This window comes from Xiphophorus hellerii, chromosome 20, assembly GCF_003331165.1.
Source record: "Xiphophorus hellerii strain 12219 chromosome 20, Xiphophorus_hellerii-4.1, whole genome shotgun sequence".
NCBI classification, from domain to species: Eukaryota; Metazoa; Chordata; class Actinopteri; order Cyprinodontiformes; family Poeciliidae; genus Xiphophorus; species Xiphophorus hellerii.
The window spans coordinates 24,209,632-24,237,329 of NC_045691.1; the positions used below are offsets into that span (position 1 = coordinate 24,209,632).

The 27,698-nt window shown below is 39.1% G+C and overlaps 2 protein-coding genes across 2 annotated transcripts; both read right to left on the reverse strand.

Annotated features, from left to right (window-relative positions):
- Positions 1-259: 259 nt before the first annotated feature.
- On the reverse strand, positions 260-3,592 carry LOC116710152 (beta-crystallin B3-like). The gene is made up of 6 exons (XM_032549013.1): positions 1,846-3,592; positions 1,566-1,647; positions 1,366-1,481; positions 1,131-1,263; positions 913-1,055; positions 260-742 (listed from the first exon to the last, which is right to left on the reverse strand). Exons 1-6 carry the CDS (start codon positions 2,076-2,078, stop codon positions 454-456), a joined length of 996 nt encoding a protein of 331 aa, XP_032404904.1. The 5' UTR covers positions 2,079-3,592; the 3' UTR covers positions 260-453.
- Positions 3,593-3,702: 110 nt separating this feature from the next.
- On the reverse strand, positions 3,703-27,497 carry LOC116710415 (histone-lysine N-methyltransferase, H3 lysine-79 specific-like; the record flags this gene model as incomplete). The annotated part of the gene is made up of 10 exons (XM_032549438.1): positions 3,703-4,719; positions 5,618-5,673; positions 5,807-6,006; positions 6,096-6,217; positions 6,328-6,466; positions 6,624-6,717; positions 7,697-7,800; positions 17,307-19,101; positions 21,101-22,646; positions 27,380-27,497. Coding segments are annotated over 9 exons (4,164 nt in total), but the record flags the coding sequence as incomplete, so codon positions are not given.
- Between the last annotated feature and the right edge of the window lie 201 nt (positions 27,498-27,698).

Below are 27,698 nucleotides of genomic sequence, written 5' to 3' on the forward strand. Positions count from 1 at the left end.
TGTTAAAATCTGAGCACCATGAATGCATTTGTAAGGCAGTTTTAGCACGAAGCAAAACAAAAACTTCAAAGGCAAATGCTTTTCCCCTTTTATGGAAAATCTATGCAGAAGCTTAGTATTCTAACCTTGGTAGAATAATAACTCATGTTGGTAACTGTATCCATCTATCATTTTGAGAAATTTCCATTTTATTTCTCATATCAACTAACTTGTCAAACAGTCCTCTGTGCAGTACATAATAAGTACCGAGAAACAAATGTGCATATAGCCAAAAGTCAGGGCCAAAGCCTTTATTTCCAGCAGAGATACATGTTTCAATATTACCAGTTCCAGTTTTCCAAAACTGCATGGTCAGGAAGCCTCACCCAAAAAGGAGCATGAAGGAGAAACTGGGGATTGGTCAGCTGCATTCAGCTTCCCTCAGTCAGTGTGGGTGTTGTCAGTGGTGTGCTGTTAAGGCTGGGGTTGAGTTTGGGGTTTGGGAGTGGGTTGGGGATTAGGGCTGGGATTTGGGTTGGGCGGTGCAGGGGAAGGGTCGGGAGCTGGGGCAGGAGCAGGACCAGGGGCAGGGGCTGGGGCCGGTGGAATATAACACCCTCTCTTATGCCACTGCATGTCCCGCACACGTCGGACGGACTGGATCTGAGGTGCAGTGGCTCCCCAAGCATTCCAGTGCTTGAAGTCTCCATGTTCAAAAACGTACTGGCGCCCTCTGTAGCCTGGATATGTGTATCCCACCCACCTTCAAAAGAACAACAGTAAATTACAAATCATCACTAATAATTTACAAAGACTTAAATACTCTTCAGGTACATCTGTCCTATTGCTCTAAGCCTTTCAGTTTTTCAGTTCTACCCTTCAGGCCATTGGAACGAATCCATTATTCTTTGTGACTGAGAAGGTATATCTTACGTTCCAGAAATAGCCTTAGCACTAGCCACACGGTCTTGGAAGCCATGAACCCAAAGGCTGGGTACGTCATCATCAACAATCTCCATCTTTCGTCCTTCAAATCCTGCATTCTCAAACAGGTGCAACTTGTGATCTCCACTTTCCTAAAGGGAGAAAGAACACGCTTACTTATGTTGCACTTAAAATCCGCAAAAGAGCCACATTTAAATGCTACTTACCACTTTAAGAGGCTTGAAGGAGCTCAGGATGTAGCTACTCTGGCAACTGGTCCAGGTGCTCCACCGAGGATACTCTCCTTTCTCGAGGACAAACTGCTCCCCACCAAAACCCAGGCATTCAAACCCTACCCATCTAACAACACAGACATACCGCATTACATAAAACTGCCAAATTGTAATATGAGCAAACTCAAAACGACAGAATGATATTTAAAGGTAGATGAGAGTCACTCACGGTCCTGACTCCACAATGACCGAGCCAACTCTTGGGGTCTTTTCCAACACGTCTTTACACTCGCCGGACAACTCCACCTTTTTCCCACGAAAGTTCTCAAACTCAAATACAGCCAACTTCAAAAAAAGGAACAGGTGAAGGTTGACAGTGTTGTCCAAATGCTACTAAATTCAATTTAATGGTGTGTGTGCTGAAAGCACCTTATATGTGGCTCCAGCACCTCCTTGGCCCTTCTCTGCAGGCAGCTGGTCTGGGGTTCCCTGCTGTTCTGTCATGTTTTCTCTAGAAAAATCACATAGTTTAGGGCAAATTAAGAGCAACTTGTGTGTTTCAAAACTTTGATCCCAGTAGGTTCAATTTGCACAAACCAAAACAGCTTTTACAATTTTAAGATCACATATTGCCTTTAAATTTTGGTAAAAGCAGATCATTTCACATATTTATTCAGTAAAACTTGCATTATGAGAAGGATTAATTTACCTGGATGGCTTGTGCTTTACTGCACCCCGAACAAGCCACGCTCTCCGTCTTTCCTTTTGTCTCGTCTTTTTGCCTCCTGCCTGTCTCAGTTTGAGGGTGTGTGTGGTTGTGGAGGCCTGGCGAGCGGTCGGTGGATGCCAGTGGGGGTATTTATGGTTTATTTCTGGCCACAGCAGCAAAAAGCCTGTTGATACAGCAAGTCTGTCGCACCCATTGTGTCCATCACATTGCATCTCAATAGCTTTGCCCTCTGTCCCTGGCACTGTGGCAACTGCTGGTCAGGTTTGCCCAGGCTGCCATCCCGATCATGATCCTACAGGAGCAAATGTACTGACCGCCAGCCAAGTGCATCAACACAGATAAATCTCACTCAGCACTATTGCATCGATCCAGCTTTTCTTTGTTTTTTTGTTTTTTTTTGCATTTGTCATAACCCATCCAAAATCATTCAGCTTAATTTCCCTTACCTCCTTTATCGTTCAAAAATTGAATGTATATTTCACAGTTTGGACTGCACAGTTCTGTTCATTTGTGTATCCTGTTATTTGTGTAATAGATCTGACTTGTTCTGTTAGATCTGAGTAATGCATGTCATAAAGATGATCACAAAATTGTCTTGCAGAGGTTTACATGTGTTAGTGATCAATGGAACAGCAATAGGCTGGTTTAGGCCATACTGCTCTGACATATTTGAAAATCTTCTTTAAGTGCCAGAGTTAGTGCTGGTGTACCACAGGGGTTAGTGCTTCAACTCGTTCTCTTTATTCTCTTTTTCTTTATTAATTTTTTTATTTAACCTTTATTTTACCAGGATAAAAAAACATATGCATTCTAAATCTATATATCATATACCCCCTCGCAGAATGAGCTGGACAGTGTCACAAGTGAGGCGATGTCTGAATTTTCCTCATTGACCTGTTGCCCCTGCAACTGAGGTTGTACATATCTGCAACTTCAGATATGTTCATCCATGTCTTCAACTTCAGAAGACATGGATGGATGGTTGGATGGATTGAATTCAACTGCTATGGTGACGATATTCAGTTATATTCACCCAATCTTGTTATTAGACGACAGGCATGTCCTGAAGAAATAAAAGGTTGAATTACCTCAGATTTTCTGGTTTTATATTCAGAAAACAGAGGTTGTTGTATTTGGAAACGATCCTCTGAAGAACAAACTGCTTAGCCAGGCACATACTTTGGATAGCATTAAGTTGGCTTCCAGTGTTAATACAAAGAACCTTGAACATGCGGTTGGTCTAGGACGTATCCATTAAATCCCATCAACATAAGCATCTTGTCTCAGATGGCTGCATGAAACACTGCAGCCATATAAGCAGCCATCTTTTTTTAGACAGAGCCACTACTTAACATATTGTTAAAATTATGTCTGCAGTCCTGGACCAAGTCTCTGCTGCTTTTGGTCCCTCTTGATCCTCAATTGAACATGGCAGATGTGTGTTGATGCTGAGACTGGTTCTGCTGGAGCAGGAAAAAATGATAGACTTGTTTTCACTGCCACATGTTTTGCTCATGACGTGGGTTGTATATCATATGTACAACATGTATGATGATTTATGTTGTATATTATGATTATGATAAAATTAGAGTAATGTGACTGTACGACTGGACTGGATTGAAATGAAATAACTTTTGAAATGAATTTGGACAGATGGTGACACCCTATTTGTAACAGTTGTTTTAATTTGGCACTATATAAATAAGCTAGTATGAATTGTGTGCATCATTTAGAATTGATAAATCAAAAAGTATTAAAAAACAAAAACAAACCCAGCTTCACTTTCTTAATACACATGAAATATGCACTCTCCCACCAAAAGAACACTCAAACCTATTTCATAGAAAAGAAAAACTTTTATTAAAGTTCCCTCAATTTTCCATTGAACATACACTATGAAGACCAAAATGGTCACAATTTTCCAGTAGTAAAAAAGGCACATGGTTTTCTAAGTTTTACAATCCTGAACACATACATACACATATAACATGCACACTTCCTGAATCTGTTATTGTCCCCAGAGAAAGAAATAGAACTACAGAATGTGAAACTGACAATGTTGTAACAAAACACAAGAAAAACTAAATTCTCTGCAAAAATAAATTCAAACATGATTTCGCTATTGCTCAAATTCTATTGCATGGGTGCAAATATGGTAATATTTTTGTTAAAGTGCTTCAAACTTTCCTTGAGAAGAATTGTGATAGGATATAAAAATAATCTGTGCAACGTAAACTAAAAACACACATCCACTTAGTGATTCTGTACATTTCTATGCTTTTGCCATTTGTGTCTTAGTATCTATGTTGTGTGAGGATGTTTATAGTAAGTGTAAGGATTTATGTCTGGATCTGCACGTCGTCTTCTGAGGAGGTCCGTAACAGTTAAAGCATTGGATTTAGTAGTAGATTTCCTGTAAAGACAGTTAGTGGTACATGTTAGATTAGGTAAAAAGACTGAAAAGTGCCTTATTGTAATAAGCATAATCAGTATTCTGATGAGGTGTAGTGCCTCTATGATGGATTTCACATTCACAGATTAAGACACAGAATGGCTTTGCACTAAAGTACACTCAAACATCCACAGAGCTCTCAGACAGTGCTTGGAGAAATATTTACTTGGCAGTAACATTCAACAGCCTCTGCGCACAGCCATGGCACCATATTCCATTTATAACATACAAAAGGTCAATGTTGCCTCTGTGTCCAGAAACAAAGCACAATTTCTTTTCTCTCAGGAAAGATCCAAAGTAAGGCACTCAAAGTGCAGAATGGAGCAATCATCATTATATCTGCCATCAGCAAGGAGCTGAAATGATCCAATTCCCGCTGAAGAGTGTGAAAGTTGTGTCTCCTAAAGAAAACAAAATACATTGGTTGCTATTTTCTATGAGAACTGTGTACTTCAAATGCAACTGAAACCTTGAAATGTCCCACAATCTAAAAACAATAACAACAATTATGTCTCTATTTTCATCTTTTCATGATTTATTTGAAATGTTGTGGGTACAAGGGATTTTTTTTAAAAGTCTAAATTTCATTTGAATTTTCTCTCATCAACATAGGCTCGGTGGTTACTGGGTTGTTCCTCATCATCGTAATATTTTTTAACGGAGGATTTCAGTTCGAGTCAGATGTCAGAAACATGGACACAACAAGGATTTCCAGTCAGACAATTATTTTTAAAGCACATTGAGACTGGTTTTGGAGGGACAAAGCTCAAGCTAGCCGTCCAAACCACAAAGCACTGCACTAATTCTTTAGCATAGTGGAAGCAGCATCATGCTGTGGGCTTGCCTTGCTGCCACATGTATTTATGAAGAGGGTGAAAAAATAAAAAAGGATAAGTACCTACCATTTTTTTCTTTACTTCATGTAAGCAACTAGATGTTTCAACATTGATAACAAAGCGGGGCTCCAACAAAAAAAAAAAGAACTAATCCAAAACACAAATTCAAACTATTTTTACATTTATATTTTTGTATGTATGTACTGTGTTTTAATTTCACAAAAATCACACAATAAATCCCAGTCCAGTTTTATCTAACATCTATTCAAAAGCTGCTAGGTCGTTGCTTCTTAAAAAAAATGAAAAATTAGAGCATGGTTGATGTGCTAGCACTGAAGGGACATTTGCCTAAAAATTGACAGGGTGTATGGATTTATTTGAGCCTGTATGTATAACTTAACTGTTCATTTTAAAGTTAAAAATTAATGTGACTCTTGTCTATTATGAGTGAAAGTAAACTTACTTATGTCTGGTTAAGTTTCACCATTCTGCTGAGTCATCCGCTTCTTAGGCCAAAGCCTAAGAAGATGAGACAAAAAAGATGAGACATTGCTGATAGCACAGAATGAGCGTTTCAATCAGTTTCTCCAAATGTTTATTCATTTTCAAGACGTGGACCTCTTTAAAATTTTTAGTCATTCTCGGAGCTTACCCTCCGTCTTTACTGACTGCAGGGGGCAGAACTCGTGTAGCTCCTACGAGATGAGCCGCCACGCGAGGAGATCCTGAGACCTCCGATGGAGATGGAGCGACTTTCTTATTTTGACTTTCGGTCTCTTGTTCTCCTCTGTCTTCTGCTGATCCCTCTTCTGCTTCAGCTGCCACGCCACCGGTTTTCTTTTTTAGTCCAATCTGAAATATTGAGCATATTTTACATAATGGTATGAGTCTATGCCTTGATAAAGAAGGGAAAAAACTGAAAACATTTTTAGTTAACTTACAAGTAGATCTGCGGGGCTCAGTCCTGGAAACATGGGAACCCTCTGAGTAGATGGCGGAGAAGAATAAACTGGCTTTGATTTAGGTGGTTCCTCTACTGAGTCTGACTGATTGTCTTTTTCATCTAAGAACAAAGAACAGATCAATCAAACCCTGTAGAGAAACAAAACTTCTAGTAAATCACAGTTTTCATGTAAGACAAACTATTAGGAGATATAATGTAATAACCATTACCATTATAGACACTCGATTGTACTCTGGCAGCTTCAGCCGACATTAATCTGAGAGAGCGAGATGGACGCGTTCGTGTTAGCCTCCTTCCTAAAACTGCTTTTGATTTTTGTGAGCTGTTGTCAAGCAGAGGGGCAGAGTTCTGTGGAGAGCAACAAAAACACATGAGTAAATACTGGTGTAATTTCACACAATGAAACCCTAGGAAGGAAGACATTATTTTCCTAACTTCAAGGTGTATGTTGCAGAAGAAAATCCTTTATGGCAGAGAGATTTAGAATGACTTTTTTTTTACCGACCTCACAGACTGCATCTAAATCCAACTCTCTTTGAGAATTGGTATCATCCAGATCTTCAGAGGCATCAGGGTCTGGGTCAGGGACAGGAGTTGGACTGAAAAGAATAAAAGCTCTTTAGGGTTGAATGTACACAAATATTTCTGGCAACTTTTTGTACAACTTTTCATAGAAAAGAAAAAAGTCTTTCAATGTCATTTCCAGTCAGGTTTATGAACACATCACAACCCTCAGGCTGCATTGGTAAAAGGTAAAGATCTCATGTCAGTACCTGATCAGGAAAACCGACAACTGAAAAAAGGTTTGAAAAATGTGTGTGTTAATATTATCAGTGATCAACTTTCCTCCAGTCCATTGTAGAAAATACAGACGTAATTGATTTTGCCGCCAAAATTACTATATTAAACATAGAGGCCAGGACTCAACTACACCCAATGAGGCTAAAAGCTACACCAGACATATCTATAGTCTAGAATTAAACCTAATTTTTAGCATCCACTTTTAGCTTCAGGGCTGCCTCCTTTAAACCAGCACTGAAAACTGCTGCTTATTGTAGGCTAATCAAAACAGTCCACTATTATTTTATCTATTCATTTCACATATTAGAAATATTTGTTTGCTTTTGATTAGGATTTTTCTGTTTCTTTTTAATGCGATGTTTAAGGTTTACTATTATTCTTTTAATAAATGAATTAGTTTCACAATATTTAATTTATTTTTGCTGCTTATTTTTCTGTAAAGTCCTTTAAATTACCTTGTATTTCAATTGTTCAATACAGATAAACTTTCTATGCCTAACATATTTATTTGTTAATTTATTTTTTGCATTTCCTTTTGTTCTATCAAGCAAAAATCTTAAAGGAATGATGTGTTCAGTTAACCACAAGGGAGCGAATTAATACTAAGCCTCCATAACAGTGGAAGACAGTTTAGTGTCCAGCTCTTCTTGTTTATGCTGCTGGAGTAGCTTGTCAACTAATAAACAATTTACCTTTGGGGATCAATAAAGTATATTCTATTCTATTCTATACTATTTGACAAATTATTTTATTTTAGAATAAAACTTATTTATCTACCTGTCAGGGCCGGACGTTTGTTCAGAAATCCCATCCTGCTCATTGTCCAACAAAGTCCGAATGAGTTTGTCCTCATCATTTGTGATGTAGCTGTTAACCTGTTGCTGGGAAATGGAGACACAAAATTTAATGACACGATGTTACAGAACCAAATATAACTCAAGAGATGCTTTTAATATGGTAGGCAGCAGAGAAGATGGGGAAGCTCAACCGTGGCATATTGTTGTTAACAAAGTGCAGATATCTTCTAATTTAAATCTACCTATCGCTACAGAAAAAGCTCCTCTATGCTCTGTAAATTTTAGCAGTTTTTTTTCTGGGGAACGAAGGCAGGGGGAAATGTACTGTGTGCTGACCCAACAGCACTAACTACATGGGGAGAGAAGAAGACTAAGGATCAGCCAAGCATACGTCTTTTAATGAGCTGGTCACAGAGTCTGAGCTGTCCCCAATAAACACCAAGAGCAAGAGCACTCACAGCCACACACGCCTAATCCACGCATACACACACTTGTGATGTCACGCCCTCATGCTGGAATGCACGGGTACACACACACACACACACCCCCACACACCAAACCAAAGATACTCTGTGTACTTCTCTGCAAGCATTCCTCTAAGCTCACCTCATGGCCTGTCAAGCGGCACATCCCACTTTTTGTTTTTCCTGAAACCGTCACCTGGATACGAAGCAACACTCGAGTAAACACCAGCGCTCACGTCATCGTCTTCATGGGTCAGTTTATTGCTCAGGGCTCACGGGGCAGGTTAATTTGCACAAAGCCTGTTATCTAGCTGCATAACAACATGAATGAATAGGCTTTTGGTGATTTTCCTATAACCACAGCCTGCGGTCAGATGCAGCAAACAGGATCAGAGAGGCTGTACACAGAAGGACGGGCTGTAATGTAATGTAACCTGTGTTCATCCTAGCAAGGCATCAAGTGGTTAACCTAACATTTAACGTAGCTCCTGCTGAATCATAAGAAAGGCTCCTAAAGTAAAGAAGGAAAACCTTTTTTTTTTCAGGAACACCAGTTGTTCATGGAAGGTAAAATCTGGCTCACCAGCTAGGAAGACAAGTTTGTACAACTGAGAATCAGTCCTGTAAGGGATTTACATTTTTCTGGAATTTGCTCTTTAGCAATGCCAACTGGATATTTGTTTTATTTCACTTTTAACACTCTGCAAATAATCAGTTTATGCTTAAAAATAGCTAAGATATTTACTTTAACTTCAGCAGAATAATGTCACAAAACTTGACATAAACAATATAAAAAACATTTATAGTCAAAAACAAATTTGGCATCCAACGACACACATATTTTCATAAACACTCTATATGCTGGCCTCCACTGGCACACAAAGCAAATATTATCAATACTTGTTGTTTTACACAATAAGAGGGTTCAAGTTTTTTGAAAGATCATGCAAGGACGTTGTGAGCAGCCAATCTAACCTGTGGTGTGTAACTGATTTAAGGCTAGGCTGGTTCCACTTTAGATTTTTAACCTTATTTTCTTAGATCAAAGACACAACAAATTACTAATGTATATGAGATATGAAACAGATAATCTCTGAAAAATAAATCGAGCTCCTCTGTCTTCTCACACTCCTCCAGGCGCTAACTAGAAACAACCAGAGTCAGGAAGAGGGTCTTAGTGAAGTCAAATAAGAAACAAAGCTGTTAACAACATTTAACTAATTTTGAAAAACAGGACTGTTGCCTTGTCATACCATTATATGCATCGTTTTAGTAGAGGTAGTTTTTTTTTGTGAAATCCATGAGAACTTTTCCCTGATTCCCCAAACAGAGATTACTTTGAGTGCTGTCTATTGCAGATACAGTAGGCACTTAGAAGAAATACTTCACACAAACCCAAATGAAGTTTTTCACGAAGAAAATCCTTATTAAGCAAGTATTTAGAATGCAACTTTTTAATTAAATCCGTCATGTTGCATTGCTATGCAATGGTTGAAATATCAAATAATTAATCTTTTCCTTGAAGTAATTATAGACCATTAGTTCTGCAAATGAACACAGTAAACACTATGTACCAGAGAATTTTTCCCCCTACAGATTAACAATAAATGCTGTTGTGGCTTTATCTACTATTATCTAAATACAGGCAGAAATCAAGACATTTCTTCGTATGATATGTTTGTCTTCGATCCTTGAGATGTTCTACCAGCTCAAGAACAGCTGAACAAGTGTAGACACAGCGATCGCATAAGTTAAAAGCTCCCTCTATGTGTGACAGTATGTGCTAATGAGACTGGCAGAGGAGGGATGCAAGTCTGGGCAAAGTCTGTGTCTATACACTTTACTTGCATCAATTTGTTGTTGCACTCAATAGAATGCATGAGATGCTAGTTGGAGCTAAGCGGAGAAGATGAACAGGACATAAGTGTCACAAACACAAGCAACCTGAGTGGAAAAAAACCTGGCCTCAACATTATAACCAGACATCTTCAGTCTGCCAATTTTATTAAAAGTGACTGGTGCCTCACAGACATATTGACACTTCTTGAACTTTTTCAGTTTGTCATGTTACAGCCACCGACTTCAGAGTATTTCATTTAGGATTTTATGTGTTGGGACTACCATAAAGCACAAGGAAAATAATACAGTCTTCAAGTTGTTTGAAAATGTGCCACGTAAAGGCTGCAACAAACATGTGGAAGATGGTGATTTGGTTAGATGAAACCAGATGACACCAGACCTCGTACAATGTTATGTGTGTCTTGTTAGAAACAACCCCAAACATTCAGCCAGTGCTAAAATGGTGTGGTTTAGAATAGGTAAAATCATATTCATAGTCAGAATGGTACAGTCAAAGTCCAGATCTAAAACCATTTGTGACCAGACGAAAAGAACTGATGTTCTCCGAAGCTCTACATCAAGTCTGACTGAGCTTGAGTTACTTTGCAAAGAAGAATGAGCAAAAATGTCAGTCTCTATGTTTTCCAAAGCTGGCACAAGCTACTTGTACATACTTGCAGCTGTAATTACAGTGAATAGGAGTCCTGCTAAAGATACATTCAGGACGGCAGAACACAAATGTGGTTTTAGTTTGCAAAAAGATCCAAAACTATGTGTCACTTTCCTTCCATTTCACATTTATGTACCTTTGTGTTACTTTATTATATAAATGCTAATAAAAACCACTAAAGGTTTATGGTCCTAACAAGAAATTAATATTAAAAAGGTTTAGAGGTATGCTTACTTTTGCAAGGTACTGTATTCACATTACACGGAGAAGAAAATAACCAGTGAACGAAACTAAATGAGTGTAAACAACATGAGGCAGATGTGCAAAGCAATAAAAATCCCATCTGATAAAAGACGTCAGAGGTCGTCACGCTGTGTCTTTGACCTCAGCTTTATCTGTGATGCACACGACATAGAAGCAGAAAGGGTATAACACACGCAGACCGATAAAATACCACATTCAGACAACTTCATCAGATAGCTGCGTCCTTCCTGAAACAAACTGTAGCCGCCCTATATGGATTTGCATGATTGTTTTTTAACACAGAAGTGGGGGTTTCATTGACGAAGAATAAGAGTGAGCGAAATGTGCTGTTGAACTAAGGATTTAAAAGACTCCTGTCTGTATCCTACATGAATGAAAACAGCCAGGAAATAAATGTCTGTTTGTAAAATATCTAATGCAGGTTTGAACAATTTTTGATATTCTTTCTTACGGAGCGGGTTTCAGTGGCTCTCTTCTGAAAAGACTGCCGACTTCTGGTGGAGAAGCGTCGCAGGGAATGCCGGCTACGTCTGGCGAAGCTACGAAGGGGCGACATGGCTCTCTGAAACCTTCCCCCTCCATCTCCACCTTTCTCTTCTTCTTTATCATCAACATCCTCCTCTTCTTCCACCTTCTGCCTCTCATCTGAGGGGCCCCACACCAGCTCCAGAGCTCCTTGCAGGGACCGGCGGACGCTGCCCATCCAGCCGGCCACCTGCAGCTGGGCTGCTGACAGCTTTCCTCCCAAGTACTGCATGGTTGCTCACAAAACCAACAGGGTCACCATGGCAATGGGGTCACCAGAAAAAAATAATTCTCAATTTAGTTGAAGATGAAAAGGTCTTGCAGGTAGTTCAGAATGACAGGAAGTCTCCATGGTAGAAGATTAAGCCCATCTTTTCATCCATATTTTGTGCAAACTTCCAGACACAAAGTGAGCTGGAAGTAAAGAAAATTTGACTCAGTCCCTGACGTTTCCTGTTCTTTTGTTCCCTGTAACAGCTATGGCATCCTAAATGCATTACGTCAAACCGTAATGAATTTAAAAGAGACTAGAATACGTTTGCATCATACACTTCCATTTGTTGTAACTTTGGAGGTTAAAAAAAGTAGATATGACAAATTATCCTCTTTCTCTCTTCATCTAAAACAAGAATTGTTGGAAGTATAATTGTCCCAAAAGGCAACATGGCAAATATCCACTACTCCAACAATCCAAGGCCAAGTAACGAGCAGTAGACGATCCCCTTATCTCCAGCAGAGCTCAATGGTTTCAAAGAAAAGTAAGAACAAGGCTTTGCACTAGGGCGTGAGAAATCCGGCAGGGAAATAAACAAAAAGTAGGTGTGCTGAGGTGCTCTCTGCACCTCCCTTCAGGGCTCTCTTCCTGTAGGTAAATGCAGCCAGCGAATGAACCGGGTCTTTGTGAGAGGGAAAGAGAACAGAAAGCTGGAGTGAAAGCTGAGTTGGTGAAAGAATGGACAGCAGCCCGGTGGAGTTTTTTGTTTGCACACAAGCCCATCCTCTTGTCTGAAAGGAGGGTTGGAGAGATTGTGAAGGGAGACGGACGGAGAGTATGAGAGCATGAAGGAACACCATGTATGGTCATTCTGACATGCTCCCTTGTTATACAAATCCAAATGAGAACACACAACACCTTCTTTTCATAAAATCCAGCTATCCGTCTATCCACCTGTCTTTATGTCATTACCCTGAATAAGGATGCACGGTTGGCTGCTTCCCTTCTGTTTGCCCAGTAAAATTAATATTACCCAGTCTGCTACAAACTAACTTCTCTATATTGTTGTCCAGAGTTTAATACTGCAGCATGAAAAGGATTCATCCTTGTATTTTAAGTCACGCAGTTAAGTTCTTAGAATGCAAAGCACTGCAGAATAATAGAAAATATGTCAGAATTTCTGTGGCGCAGAAGAAGGACGTATAATTTCCAAGTGCAGTGGCGCCACTCTGTGGTGGAAACAATAATTGCGTGAGATGACCAAAGCAACTCAGTCAAAGGCTCTATACAGGTGGATATATGCAATGCACAGTGATGGTGGACATGTAAATTAGGTGTTTTATAGTTTGTTTATTAAAGCAGTGACACAATGACACACAGTTCAGGGCTCCTGGGTTTGGTGTTTCATCACTTCTGCAAATATGTTGCATGTGCAAACAGGTGCTAAAGTAATCTCTCTTGATTGGCTCATTTCAGTCCCTCTGATGTTGCCTTATTACCTACAACTTTGCAGGAGACACAATAACCTGAAGTCAAAATACTTCCATTTTAAACATAAATACAAAATAATATATTTATTTTAATTTAGAACAGTTTGCTAAATTATTTACCCTGCTATTTATGGTTGAAATATTGTTATCGGAGACTTTTGTTCATTGTTATTTTTATTCTGGCATATAAGCTTAAGCAAAATTTGGAATAAATTTTGAATACTGAATACTGAATTTTAGCCTGTGAGAAGAGCTATGCAGGGGATTATTTTTCCAGCTGACTGGTAGTGTGCAGCAATGGGTGGGGGAGGGGAAGCACTGAATTACTTTAAATTCCTTACAGCCTGAAAAAACTTGCATCCTATTAAAAGCTTCTATTGAGCTGTAAGAACTGAATGTTTCTGAAGCCTTGGCATACCGCAATACTTACAACTGTTTGCTAATACACAACTACAACTGATTCAAGTGATCAAAGGTAATTGTAATTATTACATTTTCTATTTGCATACTTACAAAATGTAACCTATATAAACTTTAGCTTTATGCTAAAACTTTTTCTTATCTGATATTCCCTACATAGCCACATGCTGAGCACTATTTGTGGATCCAGACGAATTTTATTTCAGATACGGTTTATTGGCTATGAAAAAAAATTAACCCCTGATTGGTCACAGTTATCAAAAATAATCTCCATTTTCAACTGACTGATCTCCAGCATAAAAGCGTTTTGGATAAGACAGACATCAGTAACAGAAAAACAGGATGTAAACATTTTTAATTCTAAAAGGAGGAAAACTTCCTGGTTCAGGCTCAACAGCTTTCAACAGTCATATGTTTGTTGGCATGGCTGAAGTTAGGTTGTTAATTAAACATTACTCAACATGAATAAGCTGTGTTTGCAGATTAACAAGTAATATTTTCTTGTTGAAAAACCAACACATGCTTATTTGCTGAGAGAGAAATATTAGACAAGTACATTATGGTTCATATCTGAATAGAAAAGACAAATTTTCCATTCATCTTAGCAACACAAACTTATTTTACTTTGGGAAAATACCAAACATTTTTCATCATGCATCCCATGTAATGATGTGTTTAATAGTGTAGTAAATGGTTTGAGCTGATCTATTTCCAATCAGGCTCTCAGCCGTGGTAATATGATGCCTGCTTACTACATTACAATCAATCTAAATGTTATTAGCTGCTAACTACTGAGCTGGCTCAGCAGCATATTTCACAGGCGCTAGCACTTCTGGGAGATTAATTCAGTTCTGAAATCGTATAACAATCAGTAATGGGAGACATAAACATTTCTGCACGTTCACTTCATGTGAAAGGAAGAAAATGAGAAGATCAAAATCACACCTGTGGGACAAATATCTACAAATTTAACATATTTTAAGAGAAAAAACAAGAAAAAAGAGACAAAGATAAACAGGAAAGCTATATCCAATAGACTACATTTTCATCTGAAATATCACACATGGTGATTTTATTTATTTTCATTTCATTCTTCTACTAATTCATTAAGTAAATGTAACAAAAGGAACAATAATCCAATTTTTGAAGAAATATAGATTGGCTCCTAAAAGTGTCTTCACTCCTGCTAAATTATGGGTTTTTGTAAGATAGGAACACTTATCTTGTACAAGTCAACTAAAACGAATTGCCAAAAGGAAAACAATTACTGCATAAATGTGCACACCCTTTAATTATGTGGATTTTGCATGTTGAAATATGTTAGGACTCACTGTGATGCTAAAAAACTCACTGGTATTTGGTACAATTCATGATTTCATGGTTTCATCTGAAGAAGAATACTTGTTAGAAATCCCTGCAGATTTCGTCTGTTTCATTTTTGAATTGCCAACTTTTCAGTTGAATTGCAAATATAACATTTTCAAACATTTCTGAGCCTCATTTCGATGAGTCTCGTTTGTTAAGATTAAAAAGTACCTTTGCAAGTAATCTTGCAGATGTTAAACATACTTTTAATTAGTCATACATTTCAGTATTAAAATGCTTTTTTGTTGGTCTGATGTAATATTCCATCTAAATCCCTATATTTACCAGAAATAAAGGCTTGAAAACATCGGTCAGTGTGAATAGCAGGAAGTTCATTTAATGTTTGACATCTGAGTTTGAACGTCATTTGAACACATAAAATGTGTGTTTCTCAATGTGTGTTACTCAAATGAAGGAAACTTTTCAGTAACATTTTTATTTACTGAATATGCCTGTATGTCAAAAAAAAAGGTTTCTTTTAAATACATTATTGTTTTTTCAGGGGTGTGAGTTCACTTTCAAGAGTCTGTAGATACTCAGTAATGACTCACAATTATTTGAAGCACTGAAATTCCCACCCAACTGTGACTGCCATCATATTTTCCATTTACAAAAAGAAATTCTACAGAAAAGATACAATTTCTTGCCACACAGCTTCCATTTTCAGTCACACTTACACTTTGACACAAACTCGTCTCCTCAGGGTAAATTCCACTTATCTGCATTCAGTTCCTAGAGACTTACCAAAACCATAGAGCATGACTAGTTCTGATCCCTAACTTAACCTTAAAAAGTACAAACAGGCACATGCCTTGGATGTTACAGGTTCTTTAGCTCCGTCACTCTCAAGCAAGTATAACAAGTATTTATTCTTGCGCTACAGGAATGGCAGTGTTTGAGCAGGTAAAGGTGTGTGTCACTGCCAGAAAGACATAATTCAGCGGTGAAACAACCACATCTGCTCGCTCACTCCGATCTCTGCTTTCAACCTCGCCCTCTCTTCATAATTGAACGATTAATCATGGTGTAGGCCGGGAACTTTTTTAGATTCTGCAGCAGTTTTGTGGAAGTTTAAGAAAAGCTGATACTGCTTGACAGATCTTAAATCAACAGGATGATCTTTTCTAGAGGTTAAACAGATGTGAGGCGACTCTCCATTTGTCCAAGAGCTCTAGGCTGTTTCTGTACATTTGGAAATTACTGCTTTGAACCTGGAAACAAAAGAGCTATTGATGAAAATTAAATCGAACACACTTAAAGAGCTAAAACTAAGATTATGCACTGGATATAAACACCCTGCATATAGAGATCATATGCATAGATTTACACACAAATACATTTGTAGGCACCCTTTCTAACAATGCATAGGTCTTGAAATAAGCTGATTTTTTTTACTGGAGTTACATAAGCTCAAAAAGAAACAAATTAAGTCTTTGATCTGAGTTTATGCGCTCAGTGAGAAAAAAAAACAAACTAGTTTTTCGCAATAATTGTTTTGTACAAAATCCTCAGTGGCACAGCTATTAATACCCATGCTGTTAATGCCTTATGTTATCCATCTTTGCCATTAGAACGACACTTTAGTCTATGGATCTATGGTCACTGTTTTTGGATCATCCAGAGTCCAGGGTCCTTTCCTATCATATCGTCTCTTCAACATACCCTGTGTCTGGATTTGGGTCATATAATTGTATGGCAGAGGGCACCACCAACCCATCTGGAGTGATTGAGATGCTTCATCGTCTTCTCATCTGGTCAAAGCAAATGGTTCCACCATAAGTTCTAGCAGAGACGAGTAATCTTTACATGTTTACTTTTGATATGGTATGATAAATAAATGTCTTCTACCTCCCATACATCTGTCTATTACTGTTGGATGGGATGTAGATGGTGTGTAATGGTTACTATGGAGACTTGCTGACCCCCCCAAGATACCACTGTATCAGTAGTAAAAATAAATGAGAATTAATAGTGCCCCATCACATTTATACCAGAACACTAAATAAAAAGTAGAGTGCGTATAAGAAGAGCCTTAGTAAAAAGGATTGTTAGGGACACCAACCTTTGTGCTACAAGTTAAACAATATTTAAAAACTTATTTAAAAATAAGATTTTCAAAATTTTTCAGTGCGATATTATGTTCTTGCAGTAAAAGCAAAACTTAAGGGTTTTTGCAAATAGTTACCAGGGGTAACAACAAATTTACGCACTGCCTGCAAGTATGACTACTGTCTGTAAGCAGATCAACAAAATGTGAGTGTCTGTGTGTGAATTTTACTGGACCTGGTTGTACAAATTAATATGCCAGGGATTTAAATGAGATAGAACTTTATGTTTACCTCTTTGTTGTCCTTTTCTTCACCCTTGTTTTTCATTTCTGCCCCATTCTCCATCTCCTGCTCCTCCTTCATCTCTACAGGCTGGTCCACCACTGGGTTCTCTGCCTCTTCATCTGCCTCTTCCTTCACACCAAACTCTGCCAACAACCTCTTAACCTTCTCTTCCTCTGGGCTCTCTGGGGCTGGGGTGGAAACCAACAGTGTTTCTGGTTGCTTTGGTACGTTTTCTTGCTGAGCTTCTTGAGGTTCACTGTTGAAGGACACCAGTAGGTTGTCTTTCCTCAGAGGTTCAACTCTCCAGTCGCTGCTGATGGGAGCAGTTTCCCGCCTAGGCTGGAAAGTCCGTCTCCTGGGTTTGACAGAAAAGTCATCAAAGTCTACGTCGAGCACAGGGTTCTGGATCGAGAAGTCATCATAAACGACATCGCTGAGGCCCTCTGTGTTCTTTGAGACGTGTGAAGAGGGGGAAGCTGGAGGCTCTTCTGCATCAAAATTGATTAGCTTTTCCTCTCTTTTGTCATTCTCCTCTGCTCTTGGTTGACTCTCTTCCATCTTTTTCTTCAGCTCTTCTGCCCTTTCTTTTTCCATCTGTAACTTTATTTCCTCTTTTCTCTTCCTCTCCTCCTCTTTTTCTTGCTGCATCTTCCTCTCCAGCTCTCTCCTTTTTCTCTCCTCATCCTCCTGTCTCAGCCTCTCCTTCTCTTCCTGCCTTCTGACTTGCTCCCTCTCCAGCTCCTGTCTTAACTTTTCTTTTTCCAGCTCTTCTTGTCTGAGTTTCTCCTCTTCTTCCTTTCTCATACTCTCCAGCTCCATCAATCTTTGCTCATATTTTCTTCTCTCCTCCTTTTCCTTCTGTCTTTGATATTCTTCCAATTTTAGTCTTTCCTCTTCATCTTTCAGCTCCTTCTGTCTTTGCTCCTCAAGTTCTCTTCTTTTTCTCTCCTCCTTTTCCTTCTGTCTTTTTTCTTCTTCCAATTTCAGTCGTTCCTCCTCATCTTTCTGCCACTGTCTTTCTCTTTCTTCCCTCATTCTTGCCTCTTTCATCTGCTCTTCCTCCAGCCTCACTCTTTCCCTCTCTCTTTCCTCCTCTACCTGTTTTTGTCTCAGCAGCTCCATTTGCCTTTCTTTTTCAACCTGTTCTCTAAGTCTTTCTATTTCTCTTCTTTCTTCCTCTAATCGTTTTCTCTCCAATTCATCCTCTCTTGCCTTCTCTTTCTCCCTCGCTTCTTCATCTTTTATTTGTTTTAACTCTTCTTCCATCTTAGATCTTGGATGTTCACTCTCCTCCTCCTTCTGCTGGTGCTTCAGAGTTTCTTGACTTTGGGTCACGTCGTCCTTCCTCTGGAGTATGCCGACTCTTTTGTAGACGGGCATCGAAACGCTGTCCTCCCCTTTTCCCTTGCTTTCAACCTCAGCATTCTCTTCTTGTTTTTCATCTTCACTGGATTCAGGCTCCGGGCCCAGCACCACTGGAGGTGTACCGTCATCTGCCACCACAGTTCCGAAGCGAACAGAGCGACGATTCTTCATCTTCTTCCTCTTCAGTTCGGCCAAGTTTTTCTCATCAGCAGCAGCCAAGTGGTTGCTCTGCACCTGGACATCATCTTCCTTTGATTTGTCAGTCTCTGCTGGAGTCTCTGTTGCATTCTCTAAGGGTTTATCTTTGAATGGTTCCTCCTTTGGTGGTTCAATTTGACTCCCTGTGGATGAGGATACTGTTGAACGTGAGTCCACTGGCTGGGTGGGTGTCTCTTCCACTGCAGGAACTTCCACTCTTGGTGTTTCCGGCGTCAACCTGCCGAAGAGACATGAATCATTGGCATTTAGTGTGTGCTAATAAGTACAGTGATTCACAAATCCCATTCTGTCCCCATTCTAAACACATTCGCAAACAATAAAGCACCATTTTGGACCATGATGCACCTCTTAACCACACAAAACTACGGTGAAGACAATTAAGAAAAAGAGGTCGGAAATTGGAGGGATAGCATTTATGTCCAGTGATGTGACAGCCAATATTAATCAGCTTATGGTGCAAACAGGCTGGTTGGAGATTCACATCAACAATGGACAGACAAAATCCAAGATGAAAGGTAGAAACTAGGAAGTACTAAACCACCTGCCCTGTTTCTTCTAAACAAAAAAAGTGCCCTTCTGAAATCTGTTTTATTTTATTTTACCGTATATTGTGTGTGACCCAAGTCAGCATATACTGTATATATTGATTTAAAATTGGCATACATGATGTGTAAGCTGTGCCTCTTGTAAAATAAATGGATGGATGGATGGATGGATGGATGGATGGATGGATGGATGGATGGATGGATGGATGGATGGATGGATGGATGGATGGATGGATGGATGGATGGATGGATGGATGGATGGATAGATAGATAGATAGATAGATAGATAGATAGATAGATAGATAGATAGATAGATAGATAGATAGATAGATAGATAGATAGATAGATAGATAGATAGATAGATAGATAGATAGATAGATAGATAGATAGATAGATAGATAGATAGATAGATAGATAGACTGGAACTGTATTAGCTGTGTCTGAAAGCTTTCATGTCATGCTATGTGACTGAAAAGCAATGCAAAACATCTTTGAATGTCCCAGAGTAGTTACAGGAAATTGAACAAGTTATTCCTGGTTCACTTGAAACTTTAGAAGAATGCAGGAAGCCAAAGAAAAATAGCCCAGTATCACACCATGAAAGGCTCAAGAGTTACAGTGAAGGAAGCTGCCATGAGGAAAGTGAGTCACCTGAAAAACTATGCTATTTCTTTTTAAGATATTTCACTTCGACCTCAGTTTTCAGTCAAAAAGAAATGATTATAATAATGAACTCATTAAACTCTATTTTGTGTGATTAATGTTAACAAGTCAAACGATATGCTGCAGATATAATTTAGGATAACAGTTGAGAATATTGATTATCAGAAAATATAAGTAAATACATTAATCTAGCTGAAAGAGGGGACATATTAAAAAAACTTCAATGCAGCTTTTTTCATGCTTCTTCTTTGTGTGGACTCAAAGTTCAATTTGGAGGTGCGACGACCTGACTTGCAGCGTTTGCTGACATATTAGATGGTTCCTATCCAACATTAGGAAACTAAGGAGAGAAACTGGGACACACTGGGGATACAGAGGATAAAAGTTTCACTTTATCCAACTCCCTCTGAGCAATTTTTCCCCCTTTTTTGTCTATGTATGTAAAAAAATTTATCTTGTCTGCTAACATAAACAAAGAAATGAAATGAAGGAGAGCTGTAGTATATGGTGAATACACCCTTTGTAATGTCTTGACACATCCCAGCTGAAAAAGGAGAACTTCTCAAACTCTCCAGTCAAAACAGTTTCAGACTTGCGCTCTCCTCTCAGTTCACAGTAACAAAATGAAAAAAAAAACTCAAACAGCTTTCATAGTTACCTCTACGCTACACTTTAGATTTCCTAAGAAAACCAGTGACAAACAACAGTTTGCCTTTTCCTCCTGCAATAATGCTTGACTAAAATCTAACTGACAAAAATGAGAGATTAAAGTCAAAATATTTTTAAATTATTGAATCTATTAAGTGGGTTGAACTCAGACTGATTTATGATTTTAAATGACAGTCATTAATCAAATATGATGTTTCTAGTGCGACAAATGACAGCTGATTGCTCTCAGTATCTCAACACTTTGACATAAACTTCTTGCTTGATTGCACCAGTAGGAGATATTTCATGTCTGCTCTTGCACCCAAACCCAGTGAAGAGAGAGCTGAAGGTCTCACTCACCCCTTGGAGCAAACTCCGTCTGCAGCCTGAGGACTCGTCTCGACCTTCTGATCCTCTGGAACTGTTTCTGACGCCCAGTTTTTGATCTGCTCCTTCACACCTCCGATCCCATTTGTTATTTCTGGCTCCTCTCTCTTGGTCGTGACCTCCGGCTTTGACACAGAGTCAAACAGGAGACTGATTCTCTTCTTAATGCTGTTCCCGCTGGTAAATTCCACTGCATCAGTATCACTCTCTTTGATCGCAGGCTCTGGTGTTGCGTGAACAAGCTGCGTGTCAGAAGATTCTGGTTTATTGGATTCGTCTTTGGTGATGGGTTTGGGAATGGCCCTGAAAGACTGACGGGGCAAAGGGATCCCGCCTGACTCGAACTTTGAGGTGAGCGACTTAGGCAGACGCTTCCTTACGCTTCCCCGCTGGTAAAATGAATCGTTTGTAGAGGAACCGTTGCTGCTTGACTCTTCCATATTTTGGCTGACAGAAACTGGAGTGTCACTTTGCTTCTCCTCTCCATCTTTCTGCTCTGAGCTAGCAACAGCAATGGTGGGTGGTTTGTGATTTGTTTGGATGGTGTCCTTCTGCGCTGGTTCTGACTTTTGTTCCTCTTTAGTTGGAGTTGTTTCGGTAGCTGGATCCAGAGCAGCTGTCTCAGAACCAAGACAGTTCTCAATCTGTTGAAGTGCTTCACTTGTTTTCGATGCTTCTGGTTGAGATTTAGGCAGCACACTTGCAGGCTGTGGTTTGGTAGCTGAGGCTGAAGTGGGTTGAGGCAGTTTTTTAGCAGGGATGGTCACAGCAGTAGGATTTTCTGTCTCTGATTGTTCAATCTGATTTGTTTCAGACTTAAGTATAGGGGCTGTTTTGGGAACAGTCTCTAAAGAACTGATGGGTTGAGACAGTTCCTCTGTAGGGAAGGTCACAGCAGTGGTCCGGGGACTTCTTGTCTCTGATTTTTTGGTCTGACTTGTTTCTGGCTCAGCTGTAGGAGCAGTTTTGAGAGCAGTCTCTGGAGAACTGATAGGCTGAGACAGTTCCTCAGTAGGGATGCTCACTTTGGTGGTTGTGGGAGTTATTGTTTCTGTTTTTTTTATCTGATTTGTTTCAGACTTAAGTGTAGGAGCAGTTTTGGGAGCAGTCTCTGAAGAACTGATAGGCTGAGACAGTTCCTCAGTAGGGATGGTCAAGGTAGTGGTCAAGGGACTTTTTGTCTCTGATTTTTCGGTCTGACTTGTTTCTGGCTTAGCTGTAGGAGCGGTTTTGAGAGCAGTCTCTGGAGAACTGATGGGTTGAGGCAGTTTTTTAGCAGGGGTAGTTACAGTGGTGGTCGGGGAACTTTTTGTCTCTAAGTTTTTGGTCTGACTTGTTTCTGACGTAGGTGTAGGAACGGTTTTGGGAACAGTCTTTGGAGCTTTGATGGAGCGAATTGTGCTGTTTTTTTGCAGAGAGAACGGTTTGGGAGTGAAACTGGGTTTGGGAGGCAGAGATGGCTTTGTAGGCAGGTCTTCGCTCTGGGCGGCCTCAATAGTCGTATCCATAGTTGATGTACCTGACAAAAAAAGAGAAAGAAGAGTTAACTTTCAGCAATCCACAGTGGCTTCTGAGAATATTCACACCTTTTCTGTATTTTGTCACCAGACAACTATAATCTTTTATGTATTTTGTTGTGGTTCTATGTGATTACCAATGTAAATTAGTGTGTAAATGTGAAGTGAAAGGGATATTATGCATAGTTTTCAAAATGTTTTACAAATAAAAATCTGAAAAGTGCGGTATCAATATTCAGGACTACCTTGTATTTATCGCTATCCATCTTCCTAAGAAGTTTGACCAGCTACCTTCTCTCTAACCTTAACCCTCCCCACATCATGATGGGGACACCACCATGTTTAAGTAGTGGATTGATGATTAAAGGATGATGTGCGGTGTTACGTCTGTTGATAGACAAACACGCAAAAATGGCTTGCAGCCCCCTCCAGATTCTGTTTACTTCTTTCTTTGTTAATTCCCCAGTCTATCAGCTTAGGTGGACAACTATTTCTTGATATGCTGGCTCTTTCTATTTTTGAGTCATTGATGGAGCAGTGCCCTGTGGGATGTTCAAAGCTTAGCATATCGCTTTACATATTAACTCTGCTTTCAAATTCTCCTCAACTTCAACCCTGATTTGTCTGCTAGGTTTCCTGGTAGTCTATTTATTCACTCAAACAGGTATGCATCCAGTATAGATCTGTATATGTCTAGCCATTATCTTCCCTTAACCTTCGCAGGGATAGGCACTGTACAGTCTAGACTGGTCACCAGTCCATTACAAAATATATGCACATCCACAAGAATGCATACACTCAGATGTAAGGGCAGTTTGGAGAGACCAATTAACCAAACATGCATATTTTTGGACTATGGGAGAACCCATACATGCAACAGAAGAACATGCAAACTCCACGCAGAACGTCCGCCGGCCAGGATTTGAACCTAGAATGTTCTTGCTGAAAGGCAACATGATACCAACTTTGTCACCACGAAGCCTATGCCCTGCATACAAATATATACATGGAATGCAAATGCACAACATACTTTTCAAAGTTCTGTTATGGAAAATCATTCACCTTTCACTTCATCGTTTTGCTCTACTTTGTGTTGATCAAATCAAATAACATCCAAATAAAACAGATTGGAGTTTGCGGTTATAACATGTGTAAAAATTCAAACAGCATGGGGCAATGGATTACAATGAAAATCTTTATTATACTCAGTTAAAACAAAACCAGCAGGTTATGTTGCAACTAAGAGGACAGGACGAGGCTGGTCTGTCTGGATTTTTTTAAAAGCACATTTCTACCGAAGGGATAAAGTGAAACACATCAATCACTCTGAGCAAACACTCAACTGTCAGGGCCTACGTCCCACGCTAATCTCGTTTTCAATTTGGATGCTATTTAGGTTTCGATAAGCTTTTTAGTTTTTCTCAAAGCAAAAAAAAAAAAAAAAAACCCCTCATTACTGGAAATTTCCATCAAAAATACCTGATAGATAAACTGTGATCCATCACTGATTGCTGCAAGCAGCTTTTAAAGACTGGTAATTCGGTCACACTCAGAACTATGTCTTCTGTTTGCAATCATAATGTGTAATTTACTCTGTGTTGTGTTCCTGTGCTAATCACATAATCACACTCTATATATAGTAAATACACAGGTACTATCAGATGTTTATTTACTCTAAACAGGAAGATGAGTAGCAATCTTTTTATCAACTGATAACATTGCGTTCTGCATTACGATAGAAAAATTGTGTTTGATAGAGACTCAGATTATATCCAGACATATTAAATTAGCTATTAATGGAAAAAGAAAGCAGTTCTTCAGTTTTCCCATTTTTACATATCATGCTTTGGGAAAAAAATAGAAACAGACACCAGTTTGGAGGGAACCAGACCTGATACTTAAATTTTGTCTTGTCAAAATACTCTTCAGCTCACTGAAAAAAAAATACAGAACTAAAATTGTCATATCATTTATTGTCATATATGTTTTTTATTGTGATAATAATTTGAATTTATCTTGATGACACAAAACACTAATTGATGATGTTTGTAAGTGCCGAAAATGTGTTGTTGGAGTTACTTATTTTCCTCTGTTGGTACTCTGAGTGCATCAAAAATATTTATATATATTTAAAAATATGATGAGAGGCAATTATTGTGTGTTTGCTGATAAAATGTATCGATGTGATGCAACTGTTATCATGATGTAGCTTGTTTGGTAAAAGGTGCTCTTCTAGAACAATATTTGTGTTACTATGCTATTTATCATTAACAAATACAACAAAATATCGGGATTAAAAACAAGCCCATATCACTTATCTAATTAACATTTTAATTAAATGAAATCCTTACTTCATCCAACATTATGCATCATTGTAATAACATGATGCTAGTCTGTCATTATTTTGTTTTCTTGTCTTTCCAAGCTGCTGTTGTAGCATTCTGTTCATAAAGCCACTTGCAGCTGCGTAGGACTCTTTCCTTCAGTCAGAATAATTCATAAATACGCCCCATTAGGTTTAATGACAATTATGATAATCAAATGCTTTTATTCAGTATGCAAACGTGAACTTTGCAGACAGTGTTTAAGTTCAAAAAAACATTTTAGTCACATCTGTGCGATCCCCTGTTGTCGAAGAGGAAGACCTTCGGAAGGACTCCCACATTGTCCAAAAATCCAGTCCTCAATGATTGGCTGGTTTGTTTTCTGAGTTTGACTTCTGAATGTCACAGAACGAGAGGAAGAAAGAAAGAAAAAGACTTTGTTTCCAAACAATGGACATGTTAAAAACAATGACCACCATGTCAAGATTGTAGCTGTGCAACGGCTATTAAATAACAAGTTTCACCGGAAGTACTACGGGTACATAGTGTCTGAACACATAGTGCTTAGATAATTATTGGAAACCAAGCAGAACATTATGCCCATAGGGACACATAGTGAAATATGTTGGAGGCACCACCATGATCGGGAGTTACTTTTCTTCAGATGTAACTGAAGAAACGTAACTCCTGAAGAAGTTATGAATAGATGAAGTCATGAAAAGTCCTAAAGTCCAGCCAGCTTTCACCCAAAATATTCAGGTTTCTACTGATAAAGAATAAAAGATGTGAAATGACCTTAACTCAGACAAAGTAAAAAAAAACAAAAAACAAATAAAATAAAATAAAGCCCGAAGAAGGCTGTAGAGAAAAGATGTCATACATGTCAATAACAATTAACTATTTTATTCTTTACTTTCATGAGCTTTTAGAATAGCAACCAGTTGAACCTGGTATATTCTCTACCACTATATCAGATAGTGGTAGAGAAATTCCCTTTGATTGTCTCAGTATTAATAAGGTATTGCACTTGAAATATTGAAGCTAATAAAATACTGCATCCAAGGAATCCTCTGTTGCATATGCTGACATTGTGATTCAGATTCAATATACTGTATGTCTCCAGCACCGGGTAAACATCAGTTTATTAATATTCTGCATCATATTTGTTACTGTAAGGTATATACAGTATATATCTTTAGATCAACTGAATCTTATTGATAAGAAAAGGTAAGTCGTTTTTGATAACTGGTGAGGTTGGTTGACTTTTCCTCATAAGACTCAAAGAGATTCAAAGTCGTTACACAAGAGTGACTGTCAGAGGCTGGAGCAAGCAGGCCGTATGAGTCATAACTCGAACCTTACTGTACAAAACACAGAACGTCTACTTCTCACACAGAACCGAGAGTACTGACATGGTACACCAACCGCCCTGTGATTGACACTGGAGCGCTTCGGAAAGGATCAGATTTGAAGAACGCCATGTGAAAGTGATAACAGTGCCGTTTCCAAATCTGTTACACTAAATACCACAGCGCATTGTACCCAGCATCTGGTCGGGCCTGTAGGACGTTTTGCACAAACCGGTAAATCCACGTTAGCTTCACGTTGCCACTTTGTAACATCTGCAAAAAAAATGCTCTGGATTACCCAGGCTGTTTTGATCCCAAACAATAGTGTGCATGTGCAGTGAGGGAGTTCCTGCTTGTCGTATTATGCTTTAAGTTGCTACAACTATGGGTGTGCATAACATTGTGTAATGGGATCAGCCTGGGATAAAGCTGTGCACATCACACACTGGGGATAAATAAGAATAATGTGCCCTGTTTGTTTCTCCCACCTCATTAATTTTCCTTACACTTGAATTCCTAGGCAACAAACACCGTCAGACAGATAAAGCTGCTGTAGAGTTGATTTAATGGATTTCTCAGTGGAAACCCTCTGCAGCTGCCTCTCTTGCTGGCAGGCCTTTACGTTGCTTTATCTTTGTTTGTCTTCAGTGGCTGTCACCCTGCCAAGGCTGTGTTGCCCAGGCTGTTTTAGTTTTCCATGTTTACGTTTCTGTGTGAGAGCCCAAAGTGCACTTTGTTTAGGACTCAGTCTCACTCACACGTTTAGGTTACGGTTTGCATTAAGTTACTAAATAGCCATTGTTGCTGTCTTATTACAGGTTGCTTATAAGTTACTAATTAAAACTAATGAACTGACAGTCGTTGAACCAGCGGTGTCCTCCAAAATGTGAGAAAAATCTATTTAACTTTCATTCAATCGAGTCAGCTGAGTGGAACCTCAAAAACACAGTTAATACAACCGGATTTAAGTTAAATACACCCAAAGGTGCGCACCTGTCAGTGGGGCATTGCTCATTCAACAAGACATCACTACATGATTCAGAATAACAAAGTTTGCTTTACCTCGTGTCTTCACGCGGTCATACAATTCAACGCAGGATGAAGTTAAGGGACGAAATTGTTCCTCTGTTTTCCGTACGCGCTGCTGTTTGACTGTGGTTTTTGTTTGTCTTCTTTCAAGTCATTGACAGTATGAAGACGTCAGCCTGCAGCTACACCTCCACCCAGCAGCGGACACTCCCTCCGCCCCGCAGCCAGTCTCAGCTCGAGCGTCTCTGAAGTCAAGGTGCGCAGGGAAAGCGATGCGAACCCGGAAGTGGGGTGTTCTACCTTCAAAATAAAAGTGCGGTCACCTCGTTACTGTCTCCCCTGGCTCTTTAGC